A 20710-nucleotide genomic window follows, 5' to 3' on the forward strand; every position below is an offset into this window, starting at 1 on the left:
TAAAATTTTGTAACAAAAAAATGTGGATGAAGTGGAACTGACTGACATAATTTAGCTTTCAAAAGCTTTTGGCAATATTTCWACCCAGAGGCTAGCAAATTAAATTTAATCTTATGGAGGCACTGAGTAATAAAACGGCTTGCAAATGAGAAAGAAGATATGACAAATGTTTAAGGGATGTGTTGTCAACAAGACAGTCTGGGGAATGACCACTCTATAGATCAAGGAAAGAAGTAGAAAACTTATTCACAGGAGAAAACTGGAGCAGCTTTCACTTTGACTAGGGAAATGATGTCTGAGAAGGGATATGTGTGTTGTCAAGAAAGTCATGTAATCTTACAATAGCATGTGTTGCAGAAAGAGGAATAAAAACAACCAAGATCAAAAAGAAAGCTCCATAATCTTTCATTATTTCTTCTTTTTGGTTGCACACTATCTTTTAGTTTGAGATGAATCACTTACAGGATACCTGAAACTAGCACTTGTGGTCTGATACCATAGCGGTAAGAGGTTATTATGTTATTGGTAATTAACAGCAAACCAGCAAACCCCACAAAGTATTTATATATTATCTAGGGGAACTGCTATAACTGATCATTGCTTCAATTTACAAAAGAAACACTTTCCTGGCAGGCAACTGAGCAGATCAAGATCTGAAGGACATGTAATCCAGCCCAGAACTGATGTTATGGGTGGAAAAATGGAGGAAAGGAGAGCAGCTGGCAGGAGGGAAGCAACTGAAACTGTGCTGGAAGCACCAGCCCTGCTTCAAGGGCAKCAAGGGAGGGAGATGAAAGAGATGGATTTTCAGAGGTGTAGAAATAGAAAGCTAACTGCCAAAGTAAAACCAAATCTCTTGCTTTCTCTTGCTTTCTTACAGTACCCATAAAACTTAGGGGAGGTCCTATCTTTATGAAGATAAAATGTAAATGGGCATTCTTGCATGCTTATGAGATAAAATACAAGTATATCAAATTTTAAAATAACTGTAGGTGTTGTGAAGGTATTATGAAAAGTTGCGAAGCAATGGAGTTCAAGCAATGTAGTCTTTATTTTGAATAAACTCAGAGAATAAAGCTATTTTAGTATGTACTCGATAAGGGTTCATTAAATTTTTGTTGTCATCAGGCATAATGCTTCAGCRAAATTTTAAAAAGTTTGAATAATTACATATTGTTTACCAAAACAATTATTATATTGAGGAATTTAGGCTCCAACTCTCCTTCCAAGTGAGATAATTTATTTCTTTATCCTATAACATATACTATATCCTTCTTGTCTAAAAAATGATAAATAAGGCAGGACCTACAAAGTCTGACAGGAAAAATTCCTCTTAAAAATAATTTCAGCCAACTTTAAGCTTGGACTTGTTTTTTTAATTCATTTTTCTGGCATTGTTGGACAATTGTCCCCTTTTAATGCAATATATTGTCATATAATGTGCTGTATTGACAGAGCCAAATTTAGTTAATGAGTCTCTCCAGTCACATACTAATCCATGATCATTAACACAATTTTCTCATTTTTTTAATGCCGTAAATTTTATTCAGTCTTATAAATCTTAATGTATTACATCAAATGTCATAATGGCCACAGTCTTCTGCAATGGATGCAGACCAATATGATGCAACTGGTACCAATAGTTAGACTTTTTCTAAATGCAGACCTGTTACTATTGCAGATGAAAGACAATTTTCAGGGTATTAAAAACACTTTATACAATAGTCCTTAAAATTTCAAAATCCTAAGTTGAAACTAGTTCCCTTTAAATGTAAGGTATCAGACTTTATCCCTTCCCAGAAGATAATCACATAATGTGATGAGACAAGGCCTGAGGCTTTGCTGATGTTTTCTGTGGCTATTTTTCAGCTGCCTGCCTTTATTGCATGCTTCCTCACAACTTGTCTTGGTACCATTTTTCCTGTAGAAAATACAGATGGGACCAAAAATGAAAATTTATGGGGATCGGGGTGGGGTATGTATTACCATCAAYGGTCCTGAGAAAGAAGGACCATCTCACCCACGCTAGCAGAAACATTCAAGCAAGGTGAATCACCAGCTACTTCCCTGCCTGCAGCTCTGGGCTATCACGGACACATATCGAAGTCTCATGACACATCTCAATGCCCAAACATAGACAGGGTTCTTGGACATCTGGTTCCTGGGCCTATGCAAAGCAAAATTAGTGACAAAATTCCTACAGGCCTCAATGGGAAAGTAAAAGATTTATTCTAAGTGGTTTAGAGTACATCCCTTTTTCTTCTCTTTCTAAATTTGCCCTGGTGAAAACAAAGTTTACTGTACTGTATTTTACTTGATAAACATAGAGCAGCAACAGAATTGTTTCAATATAATTCCTTTGTCCTGAATGCTAAATCCCTCTCAGAAAGATGCTCTGAAATTTTGCTGAGTGTTGTTTTAACATATGTTTAACATATGCAGAATTTAAGCAATTTAGGCAAAACATCAAAGCAGAAAAAAAATCTTTGTGAAAAATACGCCATATTTTTCAATCTCTTTGTATCCTTTGATAGAAAGCACCTAATGTAAATCATACTTTACATGATTATTTCTCATTCGCATTTCCATAGGTATGTTCTCATAGAAGAGTCATTAAAGAGATAGATACTCATTTTTGTATTAGTTGTAAAACTTTGTTTGTGGAAAAGTCTCCAGTTAGACTAATTTATGACCYAAATATTTAAGATAGAAGGGTGGTTTTCTCCACAATGCAGACCTTTTAAGTAAAGGTTATGGATGCAGATGCAGAAATGTAGCTAATTTGTTTCAATGATTCCCATTTGCTGGAATAAGCTATAAACAGACAATTTAGAAACAATGTGAAAGGGAACAGCTGAAACAAAACATGAGTCAGAGAGCTTCACAACCTAGCAATAAATCAGTGGGTAAGATGACAGTAATAATCCCTGCCCTTGTAATTTAATACTATTTTGCGTTTATTTGACTGGTAAAGCAAACAGTTGACAAAAAATCCACATAGAGAAGGARACAAATAGGATTTAGGGTAATTGTATTTGTATTCTAGAAAATCATTGACAATTATCAATTATGTGAGATGAAGTCCCTAAAGGATGCAGAAGTGTGTTCTTGGAAAAATAATCAGTTTCAAGGTTGGAAGAGAGAACAGTAACCATCTAACCTCTCCTCTTGGGTAATACAGGCAAAAAATATCTTGCTAATAATGTGTGCAAAAAGATCACATCCTCTGGTTTGAGCTGTAACTTTGATTTCTAGAAWAAGATCCAGTGCTGATTAATAATATCCAGTGCTGATCCAATGCTGATTGGGGATACTGGTAGGCATACCCATATAGAAGTTGGCTACCTGATTTCTAGTCACTTCTTTTTCAAAATGCATCCTGCCCAGAGGCTTGAGAGTCCATCTTGCACACCAGCAGGCAGGTATCATTATACAATTATCCAGCCATAGCTGTGAAATTTATGTTAGAAGAGGGTTGCCTTTCCCTGGGGAGGGGAATGGAAATCTGCAGATGTTGAAGTGCTTTGTGAAGATGTTGTTGCTGTGACTGGATCATATGGGATGCAGGGGCTTAACCATGCTGTGAAGGAGAAAAAAATATAATTTCCTTTAGCTTGGACTGTAGTGATTTGGCTTTCAGTAACTTCTGAAAACACAATCCATTTCCAGAGAATGACTTGATTCTTACTTCATTCTAGTTCTTTTTACTAGTGCATAGCATTAAAAGAAACTGAGGCAGATGATATTTCTAAAGCTTACTTTGCATTAAAGTTATGCCAAAGTAAGGGAGCTGCCTAACTAAGAGTTCTCTGTCAGAGATGAGTGTTCTGTCCATGGGGCCCAGACTAGATCCTATTTCCATGAATAGCCCAAGTGCTCTTAGGTTGTGGTTAACTTCCTGTTTCTTTTAGTATGGAAAACTAGAGTCCACAGAGGACCTATTTATATATGTTGGCTGAGCAAGTAGGTTTTTTAAATATTCTTTTAAAATATGTTTTTAAGACAGGCTATATACATATTTTTTTTTTTTTTTGAGATAGACTTATGTTGCAGTGAACAATCTGCTACTGGAAACTTTTCTCTCTGTTTACAAGTTTTTTATTTGCCTTTTCTTGCACCCCTACCAAATGCTGTGCTAGATAAAGATTAGATTTAGGTCTAGTTGCAAACTTTAAATGCTAGTCATTTTCTAGCAATTTTTTGTTTTATTTTGTTTTTTTCTTTTTAGGGCATGTTTATTTTTCAATGAAATGGAAGGAAAAAAAGGATTTTGCAATTTTTTTTACATTTTGTTCATTGCAAAAATAGCAATATTTCAACTTAAAAATAATATTTTCAAGGTAGGTGGGTTAGTTATAATGGGTTATGATAATTTCTTCTTAAGGTTGTGAAACAGTTTATCRAGTAAATTCTGTTAAATGTTGCGTCTAACACAATTTGCTGTAAAACTAAGGGTTTAAATGTAGATACTTTTTCAAGGAACACTGATGTGGTTTCTGTTATCAAGACCTAACCTGATCTGTGAAGGAATATGGAGATACTTGTTCTGTATTGCAATTACCCCRCTAAATTCTTCTGAGGAGTAGTCTCCTGGCTGTAGTTCAAAGATGTAATGAATAGTTCTCAAAACCAAAAGGATTTCAGAATCCACATGGCTCCTGACCTTCTTTCTACAGTTCGAGAGGTATAAGAGAGCATCAGTGGCATAAATAAAGAAAAGCTTCTGCTCATAATGCTGAAATTGAGATCATTTGTGTCTCGCACCYTCTGAACAGGATATGAGATAGAAGCTGAAGCACCCACACAATCTTTAGTGGCCATTAAAGCAGGCTGAGGCCAAATACATAGCCTGAAGGAGAGCAGAGAACTACAGGAATGTTCTTAGAAAAGAAACAGGGATGAGCAGCCTTGGCCATATGTGAAATATGTAGAATCTATATAGYAAAATTTTAGGGGTAAGACTAAAACATTTTTTTAAAACTATATTTTGATTGAGAAATTTAATAAGCAGCTTGAAGACAGGAGGTGTGTGTGGGGGGAAACTGCATTGCCAGAATGCAGGACTTCCTCCTGTAAAGGTGTGTGGATATACTCAGTTGTGGGTTTTTCTTTCTTTTTTTTTCCCCTCAAGAGGAGGTTGAAAGAGCACAGAGGGCAGGACACAGTAGGAAACTAGAGAAAATATTTTTAAATTGCCTATTTGGCAACTTGCAGGGGCTGGAGGGGAAGATGACTTGGGTATTATAAAAACTACATTATAACCAAAACACAATGCAGGGTAGAACACAATAAAAAGCCTGGGATACTAGGTTGTGCAGAGCATTTTGAAGATGTCTCTGAAAATGTGAGTGTAAATTTTCAGTTTGACATTGTGGTCGAAGGCAGGAGGAGAAAGTTAGTGGAAGACAAAGTCTTCAAGATCCACCTCAAAGTGATTATAAGCAACTATATTTAGAAGAAGATAGATCAAAGGGTAACAGATATATGAACAATCTGCATATGTAGCTTACTATCATTGCCAATTCCAAAAATTGCAAAGCCATGACTTGCAGGAAGGACTGTGGGGGTGCCTCCCCTCCCCCCCCCCCCCCAAAAAAAAAATTGGGGGTGGGTGGGGAACAACTAAGCAGCGAGAATAGAGCCAGTAGCTCTTTTCTCTTGTGTCAGTCAATACCCAAAACTTTTCGAACAGAAGCTTTTATTTTTTCCCATAAAATTATGAAGTTATTGAATATAAACTTGCAGCCGTTGTTTTTTCACAGGATTTCCTTAGTGTTGGAAGTCACTAATGGAACTTCTGAGTTGACAAGAAAGTGTTGCTTAGGATTTACTGCAAATTATGGCAGAAATTCAGTTTTAGTTTTCCTGGATCGTTTCAAAATCCACTGAGTTTTAGAATAGGAAAGTTTTGCTTATGAATTCCAGGTATTTCTGATCATTGAATTTCCAGGAGATAAGTGTTTTTTTTAAGCTGTTTTCCTAATATGAGGCCCATTTACATGAGAAAAAATAATCTTCTCTAATCCTCACTTTAACTAAAACCAGGAAATTAGAAAGTMGCACTTATGCAAAGGACATAGCTTAATTACCTTAAAATGAAATCTTTAAAATGGCTTGAAGAATATGCAGATCGTATTGTTCTAAATACCTCTTATAGTTTACCTCGCTGCATGGTAACTAGGATTAATTACTGAACTCAGGTTCAGATCTGTAAAATAACCCTCATTTTAAATATGTAGGAACTTTCACAGTGCCAGAAATGAATAAAACACAGAATTTTAGTAAGTCTGTCYGAGATGACATTCCCTCTCATTTTCTGGAGTTTGTAAATCAACCTGGTCCCTGTGCTCATCACAGGCTATTTCTGTCACCAGTCTCTGTAGTCTGTCTCTGCGTTCAGGGTAGTGGGAGATAGGAGTAAGACTTCAAAGAGCTGATACTTATTTAAATCATCACATTAACATGTTTAGTGGAGCAGTTAGCAGTTCACCTCAGCACAGAACTTCTACCTTCAAGGTGTTTTCCCACACTTGCATATGCACAGCTGGCCAGTTTCCAGCCTTGTGGCTTGTGGAGGGGGGAAAGGGCCAGGCTGGGATATAGATGAGGCTAAGTTTGAGGGAAGCTGTTCCTGACAAGCTTGTACCAATCTGCAGCCAAAAATGTAGATGGAAGGCATCAGATGGAATGTAAATGAGATCCGGATCCTGTAGCTGAGAAACAAGAGCAGAAGTGGGAGATGGTGGCTAACACCCTATCCCTGGGATTATTTCATGGGGCTGGGGTGTAGATATSGGGGGGTTCTCCTTTTTCTAAGGAATTGCTTAATGCAATACTGCATGGACGAGAGAAGTAACACTGCAGAGTTTTCAGCCATACAAACCCCAGTAACTAGTCATTCTTGCTTTTTGCCCAAACAGATGTCAATTCTGCACTCCCACTGTGATCTAGTCTGGGAGAGGTGCCTGGCAGCAGCCTGCAATCAGGCTTTGAAGCAGAGTTGAGGTTTAGTTCATGGCTCTTTTTCCCATTGACATGTCTATGATAAGCTCTTAACTGGCACTGAGAGTTGCTGCAAGAACTTCAGGACCTGCATGTCTCAGAATGGAGAGCAAGGTAGGATTAGAAGGAGAGCTACTACTTTAAAGTACTTTTTGGACTCAGTCCTCAGAGGCCAGTAAAGAAAAAAACAGAAAACAAGCTCATCCCCAAACCCCAGGCTAGGCAGCTATATGATTATATAGAAAGTTTAGAAATGGGTTATAACTAATGTGAGAGTATTGGTAAGTCACAGCCGGTAGCTGAAGTTTGCATCAGTGTGCAGTGCTATAGTAAAACCCTTCTTACAACCAAATTGGGAAAAAGTTTTATATAACTCAGTTCCATGGGGAATTTTCCTGTGACAGTTGACAGCCATTAGGCTTGTTTGATGCTAATGAGGGCAGACAGCTATGTAAGCTATTTCCTTCACTCATAACTATTTAACTTCTAAATTTGTGCTTAAGAAAAAAAAAAGAATCCAGCCACAGCTGCTTTCTGTGGGTTCTTTTTCCTTCTCTGACTTGTGTGAATGTCCTTTCTATTTTGCCTAGGATCAGCAGTATTTTTAAAAAAAGTGATGTCAATACTCTCTGTCCAGGGATTCTGTCCTGTCCTGGCTGTATAAAGTGTCTTAAATAAGGTCCAGAACCTTCTTTTTATGTTTAATAATTTTGTCTCGCTAAACCCATTCTTTGTTGTTTTTGTTCCAAAAACTACACGCATGTTAACTCAGCAAGGTTCACACTGAAGCAATATGCTTATTTAGAACTACTGTAAATAAAGCAGACTGGGCTTAGTCCTGTCTCCAGTAAGATCAGCGTTGAATTTGTGCTATCATTAGCACAAGGGCTTTGCAATATTCTTTCCCTCTCTAGACCAATAGATACTTAATTAGTTCTACAAAGAACAGCTCCACTTTCTGAAAGCAGCTTTAATAAGGGTGGCAGAGAGATTTTCTAAGCCAGTGATCTGAGACTCCTCTCCGTGATTATCTAGCTATCTATACCAGATAATGTCAGATCCCTTTATTTTGAGGTTTCTTATTCAAGGCCAAACCTCTAGGTGATTTATTTTCATGGCTGTGTACATGTACAATTTGACATGTCAGCAGCTGAGATCAAATAAACTGTATTCTAAAATGTCAATCTAAACGATTACTRGACAGTAGGAAGGTTTCAGCAATGAAGATGTGCTTCTCAGCATTTGAGTGCTTATCTAGGTAATTACATGTTCTCTTTTTTGAGAATTATTTAACCATAACTTTTTCCTGATAATGTGGCTYACTATCTTGATAAGCAATATGTAATGCTCTAAGATTTCTTAAAATCTGATGTAATGTCATATGTATCTATATATGTACTGTAAATACATATCTACATAGGCCACATCCAATGTTCTAGTATGTATTACTAATGCCTTGTAGCTCAGAAATAACATTTGACTCASTAAAGTCAGATTTTATTCTGTCAGACTTACTAGCACATTGCAAAAAATAACTTTAGACAAAGACGATGCATTTGTGAAAATATCAAATACTTAGTTCTCTTAATTATAATGATGCTTACAAATCTGTTAAATTTGAACAATAATCCAAGAGTTTGGATCTCCCAACTACATTATTCCAAGAGAAGACTTTTTCAAGAAGAATTCAGTCACTTTTTCCTGCTCCATAGAATTACTGTATACAGGGCCCTCAATGCTTTCCTCAAAAACAGAAACTAGTAACAGACTGTATAAACAGAGACACCATGCACAGATTGAAGAGAGGAGGGAAGAAGAATTTAGATTTTTACATTTTATTGTCTTGTTCTTACAGTGTCTAACAGCAGGCTATGATTATCTCAAATGTCTTCTCATTAGTCATATTTAGTCACAATCTGTTTATTGATGAAGAAATGTATCTTTAAGTTTAAAATCTGCACTACAGTTCTAAAATTGTATCTGTCTATAATACAGATGGCGTTGCTTCGTTTCCCTAGGTAGAATCATGATGCTGGGTAGAGATTTACAGATTTTGAGCTTTGAATAACAGTGACAAGGAGCAGACAGGGATTTAAGAAAAATGTAAATCTTCTTTTCTCCTGGTCTACCCTGACCTTGCCTTAAGGCTTCACTCCTCTGGGAATTAGGCCAGTTTAATTCTATTTTATGCTGTTCAAGTTCTTAGACTGTTCTCATCCACACAGCTTTGAACCTGSAAGGTGTTGGAATACTTTAATCAGCAGGACAAATGTGATTTTTCTCTCTCACTTTCTCCTGTTACAGTGAAATAGTGTGTATAAGCACTTCCAATGTCTGTAGAAGAGTTAATATTACATGTATTTTATGTATGTACGTGCTAGAAAATGTAAACTAAATATATAYGCCTTTCATAACGAGCTGGATGATGGGGAATACTGCAGTGGTTCATAGACCTTATGAATTTCTGCCTTTCCGACTGATGAAACCAATCTGGAGAGTTCTAGAGGCTGTAAAAAAAGTATATCCATTTTCTTTTCTTTTTCTTTTTTTTTTCTAAAAAGAAAAGCCAAGTTCATCAGTGAAGAAAAGTATAAGATTCTCAAGTGAGAGAAAACAGGATGCAGAGTAAGAAAATAYCTATTATCTGCACTGCCATTTGATTAAAGGAATAGGATTAGAAGTTAACTAAAACATACTTATATTTTCCATCAGAAAAAATATTCAACAAAATGAACACGTTAAAAGAAATTATGTTGTCAGAGGAACATCAGAACTCTGGTCTATAAATAGAGCAGTAAGAAAAGGAATGAATGGTGGCAAATGACCATTTTAATACTGTTTTAAATTTACAAATTGCTGTAATGRTCTGTAGTTTTTAGGTATACTTATAATGTTCCCTTTATTTCAAGGTCATCTGTTTTTTAAAATGTCCCTTTGTAGGAATTTCAGCTGCTCACTTCCTCTGTTGTGTGCATGTATAGTCTATTTTTATTTCCTGCCTACTGCTATCTTTCTTTTACTCTCCACCGGCTTAGTTGTCTTGGGCATCTGCAAAGTGCATTTTCCCTTTGCAATGAAAGTCTATGACAATCAGGTATGCTATATAAATTCTTTATCAACTACAGAAAGGGATCCTTGTATCTGCTAGCCATCAAATTGCCAATGCCTTTAACTCCCAAGGCTTTTCTTCTACAACTGCCTCCTGTTTCTACAACAATAGAAACATGTCTGCACTGTAGAAGTAATTGATAAGGTATGTGCACAATAAAGTCTGCCTTCCAAGCCTAATTTTCTTCGTTTACACGCAGATGTAAATCAAGAGAAATGTCTAGATGTCTATGAAATTATATCAGTATGCTGTCAGTAGCAACCATATAGCTAAGAGACAAAACTAAATCTTATATTTTTCACATTAAAGATTTTTTTTGACATTTTGACAAGTCAATGTTTTCTGCATACAATGTTTCTTTGTTCAGTAATGGGCAGTAATAAAACACTCACATGCCATGTTATCATTTCTTTGTCCATCTTTCAAAAAGAAAAGATGCATTTAAAGTGTAGATTACTAGATTCAAGTGTAGATTTAAAGTGTAGATTACTAAGTGTAGATTATAATTCAAATTATCTTCAGAACTCTCAAGAAATTATGCTATATTTTTTTCTAAGTAGAAGACCAAACCTTTACAGGAAAAAAACCCTCTCTTCAGATCTCACCACAGAGAAGGAATTTTTGCATGTGCCCCCTGAGACTTTATTTGCAAAAGATACATCTTTCCTGAATACCTAAGTATGCTTTATATATGCAGAGTGCTTGAAAGGGCTATAGATGTGTCACAAAATACTTACCCCCTCAATAATGTAAACTAATTCCTCAGAATTCCATTTTTCTCGCCCTTCTTAATAGAGCTAATGAAAACCTCCAAATAGAACAGATACTCTTTCCAGAAAACAATATAATAATTTCCTGTGATATTTCTTTGGAAATCCAGAAAGATTTCATGTATTATTAGGGGTACTAACATTATTAGATGCCTTGGCAATTAAGAATGTTTTAGCCATTGGTGAACCTGAGTAGTACTGGAACTGATAAGAGGTGTTTGCACTTGCTGTGAGAAGAAACCAGGGTGAACTAGTRGGTCATGCGAGCTGTCCCAATAACTAAAACAGACCATTTATGCTCTTACAGTATGATATGTGGTACCCAGTTTTGTACAGTATTACAACYGGTCACAGTCTGTTATTTAGAACTTGTCAACAATTCAGCTATTGTGAATTACTCATTGATTTCAATATGATTAAGCTCCGTAATACTTTTGCAGTACTAGCCAGCCCTATGTCCACTAATTATTTTGGTTTTATTTATGCATGTGGTTTTAAGTGTGATAGCCTTTCTTTGCCTGAATATTGCAGAAATAGAAATTCCTACAAATTTCCAGCTTTTACAGTGTAATTTTCTTGTCATCAAGTGTTTATCTAAAATGTTAAACTTTTTAGAGGACCAYGCTAAAACCATGAGATAAGCCAAGGGCTTTTCATTATGGGCATCAGTAAACATTTTAATATACTTACTTCTAGAAAAGGATGTACTGCTTCACTCCAACTAAAGCGTGTCTCCCTGTTAGAATATATTGTGTTTATTTTCTGCTTTCTGCTCCCTCCTAATATACCCCAAAGGTAAGCAACCAAAAAGCATATGACTATGTGCAAAGCGTAAGACTCCTGCACAGAAATAGCAGCCAGTGCTTCCAAGGTGTTTTTTCCTTCATGCAAATAATCGGAGCAGAGGGTTTGCAGCCAGTTGGAGAAGCAATTTACAACTGCTGCAAATGATTGACATGGTGTTTACATGGTCTCCTGGTCATCTACACATAGATGACTTTCTGCATTGCTGAATTTTATTGAAAATATTCCTCCTGACAGTTATTTAGCTTCTGTCTCAGTCTTCCTCTGCAGTTTTTCCTCAAATTAAAAGAAAATAGAACCCATAATGGCCTAAGCCAGTCTTAGGTCCTTACAGTCTTAAATTTACTGTCTTCAAAATGTAGAAAATGATTGGCTAAATCTGATATAATTGTCTTGGAGCTGTGCATTTAAGAATTGGTTTAAGTCCTTACAGATACACAAGCATAAGTCCTTTGATTCTTATACAACATTTTAGCATCACAATCGAATAATATATTAGGGATTTCACAATGATATAAAGATTTGAAAGTACATTTTTGCTTCATATCTACAGAAAAATGAAGGAAAAATTGTTTTTAGAAGCCCTCATGTACAAACCTCAAACATAATTTCTCATCTAGCCTTTCCTAAAGCAAAGATCTCAGGAGCAAAACACAACTATAATGACTTTTGAATTTTCCGAGATATATATATATATATAAGGACTTACTGTGATGATTAACCCTTTTTCCTGGAAATATTTAACCAGTGGGACAGCATTTTGCTTGAAGTTCATTAGTCTTCTCTGCGTGGCTTTCAGGTTATCATCAGGTCTCCCTTGCTGCTCAGCACGTTTCAGCAACCTTTCTTTCAGCCTTTGATTGGAGCATGCCAGAAATACAACCAAATCTGGGGTACAGATCTATGGAAAGAGCAATTCAAAAAGTTGTCAATTTAGTTGGCTATGTAGCAGAAAAATACTTCATTATTAAGTGAGGTTCAGATATGGTATATTTTTTCAAATCTAGAATTTGATTAACTTCTTTCTTCTTCCTTAACAGGAAATTCATATGAAAGCATTTTAGCTCATTTCAGAGCTCATTTCTAGGCTGTATATTTCTCCTTTGCATTAGCAAAAGACTTCACTAGCTAACACGATAACCAGTGTCCCATATTCTGCAGATAACTGTATAGCTTTTATTTAAAACACTGTTCTATAAAGCATTTCATTTGAAATCCAGCAGCCACTATAGAACTGAGTGATCTGTTCCAGGATCTGAAATCCAGCAGCCACTATAGAACTGAGTGATCTGTTCCAGGATCCACGGTAAACTTCCCCATTGACTTAAGCACGTTCTTGTTAAGAATTAGTTTTCCTTGTAAATGAATTTATGGTAATCACACCTGTCTGCTGCTATTGCATTTTTAGTTCTATGGCATTACCTGAATGCTTCCTAGTCCTGATGTAATCATGCAGTCCTTCTAACCTTCTTCCTCCTTGCTTTTTGAAACCTGACTTGAGCATTAGTGTGCTGTTCAAGAGGTTGTATGTGGCAACTAAGACAACTTTTTTTTTTCCATCCAGTTTGGTCAGTGTCACACCCACACCTACCCTAATACTCAGGAAGCACAGCCCTCAGGCAGTGAGGAAAAAGCCTGCAGAAGTTTCACTCCTTCATAGTTAAATTCAAGTTATCCTTACGGCTACACTGTTTTGTTTATAGCTTTCAGTTATTACTGCTATCAAATAGATGGAAGCAGGCAGATTCTTTGGTTTTGATGTGATGCTATGATAGTGTTTCTCTCTTACTAATGTTTCTGAATGTTTTCAGGYAGTCTTCAGAGCCATTGTTCTTTACTAGATATGGTGCATAAAACAGGAGACATKGCTCAGACACCTGAACTGAATGAATTGTAGCCTGGGAGAGAGTGTGTATTAACTACAAATGTTAATGGCATTTGCAAGACTTCTGTTCTTTTGTGTACTTTGTTATAAAAAAAAAAAAAAAACCCTCTCTCTCCCTCTCTCTCACCACTCACCTAAAAATCTTTTTCTCCTTAGCTTACTGTCATCTTTTGAAATGTATTAGAATTCTCTSTGTGAAGCATTTGAGATAAAAATGAATTCTATTGTGTTGTGCACATTTTCATATGATTACAGATTAGCAGGGGTTTATTTGTTCTCACACACAAGCATGAAGTTCTTTCTGCTATCCTTACTTATCTAAAGCAAATAAGTTCATACTTTAMTATTAATAAAAAGTCAAGATTTCAGAAATGGCATAACTTAGTTACRTTATGAATTTCGGGAATGCTCAGAAACGCTAAGGAGACATTATTTCAGAAACTGTAACTGCAAATCAGCAATCTAGTGAAGTGAGGGACAAAAGCAGTTTGTACAAATGTGCAGTTTAATTTAGTGCTTCCATTTCCACTGATGCTAGCAGTCTAACACTAGCTTATAAGCAGGACGAGAAATCTTCAAATGCTTCCAGCTGTAGCTGGCGCAATCCCCAGTTTCAGTGCTCCCTCCTAACCCTTTCATATATAGCATCTACCACATTCACRGCCCCGTGAAGCCCTAACAGAGCTTCCCTGACTGCAAACCTAAGCATTTTCTCTATCATGCAACTTCATACATAACACCAAACCATACACAGACTACTTATAATAAACAGCTGCCCTTGAGATAAATAGCCCTGAAGGGGAAAGGAAATAAAGAGAAGGCCTCCTGTTTGATGCAATTTGAGTCAATCTCAGCTGTTTGTATAAATGCTGGATAAATAAGAGTCACCTCACAGAAAGGGAAGGATGTAAAAGATGCTATGACCTGTATCAGGAGTGCGGGTTCTCATTTGCTGAACTCCCACAAACGGGGTTTACTTCAGGGATCAGTTGCTTTTTAACAAAATGTGAAAGATGGCTTTTTACATGTTGTGGGTTTTTTTCTTTCTATTTTTCCCCACYTCTTAGTAGTAAATTGAAGAAAATTGATGGCACAATACAGCAATTGTGGAAAATCAATTAATTAGGCTTTTAGGTGTTTCACATTGCTTTTTAAAATAGAAAGTTCTCTAAAACAACTAAGTCCTTATAACAAATAATAAAAAAGGCCTTTGTATTTACTCTGAGACTCTAGCTTTTGCATCTTGAAATGCATTTTATTTACTCAAATAGAGTGTCAGTGAAAATGATGGCTTAAAATTCTAAACTTTGGAAGCCCAGTTTCAAATTAAGTACCATATACAAGATTTTTGAAGTGGGGAGGAAAAAAAAGGTTCAAAGGTATTTTACTTTCTGAGGTAGGAATATRAAATAGATCCTGACTAAGCGATGTCTTTATGAATGCATCTGTTATTTGGAGAACATGCATTATTGCCATTAGAAAGYAGATGAAAAAGAGGTAAACATACTTCTCTGTTTTTAGATATGCAGAAGGGTATCCTCTCTACTGTATCCAAGGGTATACGGACCTAAAACCACTTTCTATATTTCTCCTATACACTTTATAACCTCCAGGGTAAATCTGTGAAATGCTATCAATATTTCACTCCTGTTTTCATGAAAAACTCTGCTCCCATTTACCTCAACTGCAATTTCCTGCAAGAGTTGCTTATAAATTTAAGCTGGAAAGTAACAGACTAGTATGAACATATGGACATCTGGGAATACTTCTCTGGCAATATGTCTAGTTCTCCTGCGTAAAAATAAGTATGAATCGCTTTTTCCTAACAAAGGTAATGCTTTTTATGACTCATTGAAAACAAACCTATTTCCAAAACTCAAACTAAATGTGGTTGAGTTTTATAACTAGAGAATAAGTCGTGCCTTTGGACTCTRTCTGCAGAAAAGATCCTGTATGTAGAAGCAGCATAGGCAGAACTCGATTCCTTCATGCCATTTACCCCTATATGCTCCTTGCGTTGAAGGCAGAGGGTCTTATGTGTGAGGAAAAATATTAAAGAAACCATTTTCTTATCATCCACATAACAAACTGATAGTGCAAATACACATGGTGTCCCAAAAGACAGATGGCTGATGAAAAGACCCCTTGTCTTGCCAAAGAGCAGGAATCGCATCCGAAGCTGGTAAGAGTCAAGGAGATGGCATTTGGGTATTTCTGCATCTCTGTCTTCTGCCTCACTGTGACAAGGCCTTTCTTTAGGGAGGGGAGGTCCTCCCAGAATCTCTCTCTGAATGAAGGGAGCAATAGAGGCTCCATACACAAGAACTCAGTACTCTGTTCAGCTGCTGAGATGCACAGCGTGGAGAAAACAGTACTGCACTGTACAATTTGGTTTCTTAGAAAACAGGCCATAAATTTCTAATGTGATTAAGTATTAGTGTTAGAGGAAATCTTCAATTTACTACTACAACAAGCAACAGATAAAATGCCTGTATTTTATCCTCAGGTAAAAAATATTTTGTGTTGCTAATGGACATGTAATTCACACTAATATGTGCCTAGAGCAAAGGAAAAATAAGGAATAGTAAGATTAATGACACACTCAAAATTTTTAACTTAAAGGTTGTTCTTGAAGTTAAAAGCTGCAATCATAAGAATGGCTAAATACTTTATGTTTTTAGAAAGAAAAATGTGTATATATATACAATAAAGTAACATTTTCCAAAGCATAATTCTTGTATACAGGTCATCCAGTGATGTTCCATATGTTAGATTTTTTTCTTATAGTCAGTTTTATAAGAAAAAAGACTGGATACTGAATTTCTTACCTGACCGTTTTTATTTACTTGATGTTGCTTCTAAATATATTGATATATATACATATGGGAATGGATATATATAYATTATATATATTCATGAAAAGATTTAAAGCTGAATCAGCTTTAAATTTCTGAACTTYACAACAGAGCTGAGAAAGCACGTAAAAGGGAAAAAAATGCGTTTCACAGGCAATTTGTAAGAAATAGTGCAGATAGTAGGAAAGTATTAACTTTTGTCATCAATATWATCTAATTATATAGATAGATTACAYAATCTATGCTATTGATAGTCAGACRCATCTCACTCCCAAGAAAATTAGTGGAAATACTTCCTATGTGGACTTCTGGATAAAGAAATAATTATGTAAGTTACAGCAAGTCATAATTTTCTTGCTAAACATAGAGCTGGCATGAGGCGACTCTGGGGCTGAGGGAACCAAATTTGACTATTTACTTAGGAATTGGAACTCAACCAAAGGGAGAATGTTGGCCTATGGGTACACGTAGCTTTCTGGTTATGAATAACTTTTTGAGCTTTAAATGAAATGAAGAACATACGGCATCAACTCAAAATAAAACTGGTGGATAGGAAGTACTCAGTTCTCTTATGCTTTCAGATTATTTACTAGTGAGTATATTGTACTGTCTTTGGATCCGAATTCTCTTCCTAAACTGGTACAAGGAAGTAAATTCAGAGTAATCTGGTTCAAGTCAGTAGTGTCACTGAAGTAAAGCACTGTGAGTGTAAAGACGCTTTCTTATATCTGGGGATATTTTCTACATCTCCTCTTATTAGTGAGAGTGGAGTGGTTGCTTGCTATAAAATTAGATGATTACATTCTGTTATTATTCCTCATTAGGCAAAACCCCAAAATGATTTGATTTTTAATTCCTCATATGTTCCACTACATAGTCCTGAGGAAACTTAACTGACAGCACATGAACATTCGTCATTATTTTAACAGTATGTTTTACTCCAACTGGTAGAGGTTACTAGTAAGTTACTTTATGTATATTGTATTTGTGCTCACTCTTATAATTAACGAWTTGCTATATATAGTTCCATCTCTACTGGATTATTAGACTGCATATGTTTTTTTCTTGTTTTAGAAAAAATCATTAATCATCTATCAAAAAATGAATCCTGCTGATGAGATTTTTTTTCTGATTTTGAACCATATTCACTCTGCCTGTTTTATGTACTTCATATTTAAACATCTAAAAAATACAGTGAGAAACAGGTGATCATACCTTCTTGTAACTGATAGAGAGAGGTCATACCCTCTTGTAACTGAYAGAGAGAGAACTGGTTCAGGTTTTCACTTGTGTAGGGCAAAAAAATACTAGGAAACACTATTTGTAAGCATCAACACTAATTGTACAAAGAAAAGACTAAGCAGATCTCTGATTCAGAGCAGATGACCAGGTACCTTCATCCACGCTTAATACCGAACTCGGGACRCTTCCCAAGGGTCAAGGACAAGTGTAAGGCTAGAGATGGAGCAGCTCTGCTTTGGCTACCTTGACTAGCAAGAAGAATACTTGCCCAGAAAATCGATAGCCTGGGATGAATTTGAAGAAAGCAATGTAAAATTCATTGAGCCAGTGGGAACAAATAAAAGGAWACACAACAATGTAGCCTGCTGATGTGATAGCCCTTTCATTCCTCRTGTTGGTGACTGGGTACACATGTTCAATGAGGAATTTTATCTGTGAGGATTATCAGCCTGAGACTGGAGATTGCAGGGAAGAGAAGTAGAAGCTGCGCAGTGAGAGAGAGGATGATGTGCAGACTGTGATGCAGAAAAGATAGCTTTACTGGAACAACTATTAAAAAAAAAAAAAAAAAAAAACTATTGCAAGTAACATTATTTCTTAAAAAAAAAAAGTTAACAGAATGGCTGCATTCAGCACAACGTTTTACTAGTTGTTCTGGAGCTCAAACTGTTGGCCAGTGAGTGAGCAAGTTTTCTATATAAGAAGCTCCTTGCACAGCGTGAGTTTGGCAGTGGGCCACAAACACCTACGTCTTTAGGTGTAAGGCTCTAAAGGGACTGCTGATGTTATTACGGAAGGTTTAAGTATCAGATCTGGAGGAATGGTACTGCTTCCTTAGCCATTTAAGTACTGACATAAAGTCAGTTCTTCCGAACATCCAGTTCTGTCTCTTTTACAAATTTTGCTTTACTTGAGCACAATTAAATCCTGAAATAACTTCCATAGGAATAAACCTGGGGGTTAAATAGATAATCTGACTCATAACTGAGCTGAACTACTTACTTTTTTGTGGGTATAATGCCTATATGAGTGTTCTTAAGGGCATTTTAAACAAAGAATAAGAATTTTCTACTCTCATTAACTATTAAGACCATAACTATTGAGACTTCACATTTTTTTCAAAAAAATTCTTATCACCCTGGCCATAAGTCACCAAATTAAAAAATTATAAAATAATTTCCATAAAAATATTCCTTCCCTTTAATCAAGAAATGAAGATATACATTTAATCTGTATTCATTAATTCTAATATCTATTCTACATTTACAAACAAAATTCAGCTGTACTTACTCTACTGAAATTTGTAGTATTAATGGTGAAAACGGAATTACTGAAAGGGAAATTTATTTACAAATGACTGAAAAAGGGCGAAAAAGTTAATAAATGGAATTAACTGGAAAATATTGAAGTGAGAAACCATTTTTTYAAGGGAAAGGTAAAAATTTGACAGCATCTGAGATATCAGACAGCAAGTCAAAGTGCAGTTTTTTCTCCACAATTCATCTGAGTTCAATGCACCAATTGSAGACTTTTTATTACAGTGTTGCTGGAGAGGGACATATTTAGCATGCTTGGGCATGCCAGTACTGTAGGTGACTTGCTGAATTTCAAGCTGACAGGTTAATGGTAAGCAAACCATTTTCTCCTTGGCGTTTTCCGAAGTGTGCTTGGAATCTAAACAACTTTGCAGCATTTGCACTCAGCAGGGATATGGAATTGCTTTGAAATTTCTGGTTTATGGGTAGTTATATATCTCAAAATGAAAGGATAAATCAATATGAAATCAGTACAAGAGCCAATCAGAAGGAATTTTAAATGATAAAATCCAGACATTCTCACATGTCTGAAGCAAATACATGGGCTGGAAATTCTTTCTATTTGCCTTTAAGCTGTTCAAATTACTGTTTTTACTTTTTCTTCCCAAGCATGACCACTTGAAACTTTATTTTAAAGTGATATTCTCATAAGTTTACATGAGAAGCTCATGAAGCTCATTCACATGAGTTTAGGGCTTTATTTAAAGTACCACTGTCAAAAGGGCTCATAGTATTGACTCTGCTATCTGTAATTAAGAAAAGGGAGAATGAAAATTTGGCAAAAATCCAAGACTTTCTATGAGAGAAGTTAATGTTATATATTCAGTTTAAACAGGTAAAATTAAAAGGGAAAAATAAGGGTCTTATTTCTACTTAGGTGAGAAGTTCAGAGAAAACTGAGTGACTTCACCAGTAATCAAGGCTGTGAATTCTCATTGAGTAAAATTAATAATGATTAAATGAAAGCTACTTACAATGAGTAAATTAAGAATAAAAATGATTAATCAAGTGACCATAATGGCAGAGTTGCTGCTGGCTGATAATTAGTGCTGAAAATCCAAAAACATCACTGATGACACCTAATAGTCATCTTTTCTGCTCAAACTATRAATGATAGGAGCACTGATATGAACAGAAAATAACAAAAGTTGATCGTTAATTCAAATTTAAAATTCCTGAAATGAGTAAATTGCTTTCTACATTTAGTCTGGTTTGATTTTATTATTTGAAAGCTGTATTTTTTCCCTGTGGCTTCTAGTCCTGAACAGAAAAAGAAATACTGTGATTTTATGAGTGCAAATGRTATCTTGGTTTATCTTAAGCACTTTAATCACTGAGATGCAATGTGTTTTAATACTATTCTGCCTAGCAACACTTCCAGTACTTACTGTCCACAAGAGACAGCCTGGCAACATAATAAGGAGAAAAATGTAATCTTTTTAGCTATACCTATGTTTGGGAATGTTAACATAAGTTGGTTTGCTTTGACTCACTTACTAAAAATAAAATTTCTTCCTGGAAAAATGTTCAGCTTCTGGATTAGCAAACGGATAAAAATGTGTTGGCAATTTCAAGAGCAATTACATGGGAAGTTTAACAAGAATTCATTATCACTGTATATTTCAACACTTCAAGACTACACGGGGCAAGAACTAGAACTATGAACTAGAATTCATACCTATACACCTATATATACTTACATACTTCTCTGTTTATGCATATAATAT

The 20710-nt window shown here is 35.7% G+C and overlaps 1 protein-coding gene across 1 annotated transcript in view; it reads right to left on the bottom strand.

Moving 5' to 3' along the window:
• The window catches only part of AK5 (adenylate kinase 5), a 77740-nt gene that overhangs the window by 46009 nt on the left and 11021 nt on the right, over window positions 1–20710 (bottom strand). The window contains exon 6 of the mRNA XM_026054653.1: window positions 12395–12586. Coding sequence (XP_025910438.1) covers window positions 12395–12586 — 192 coding nt within the window. The remainder of the gene's footprint in view (window positions 1–12394; window positions 12587–20710) is intronic.

This window comes from Nothoprocta perdicaria, unplaced genomic scaffold (genome assembly GCF_003342845.1).
Source record: "Nothoprocta perdicaria isolate Ctin4 unplaced genomic scaffold, notPer1 scaffold_0, whole genome shotgun sequence".
NCBI lineage: Eukaryota > Metazoa > Chordata > Aves > Tinamiformes > Tinamidae > Nothoprocta > Nothoprocta perdicaria.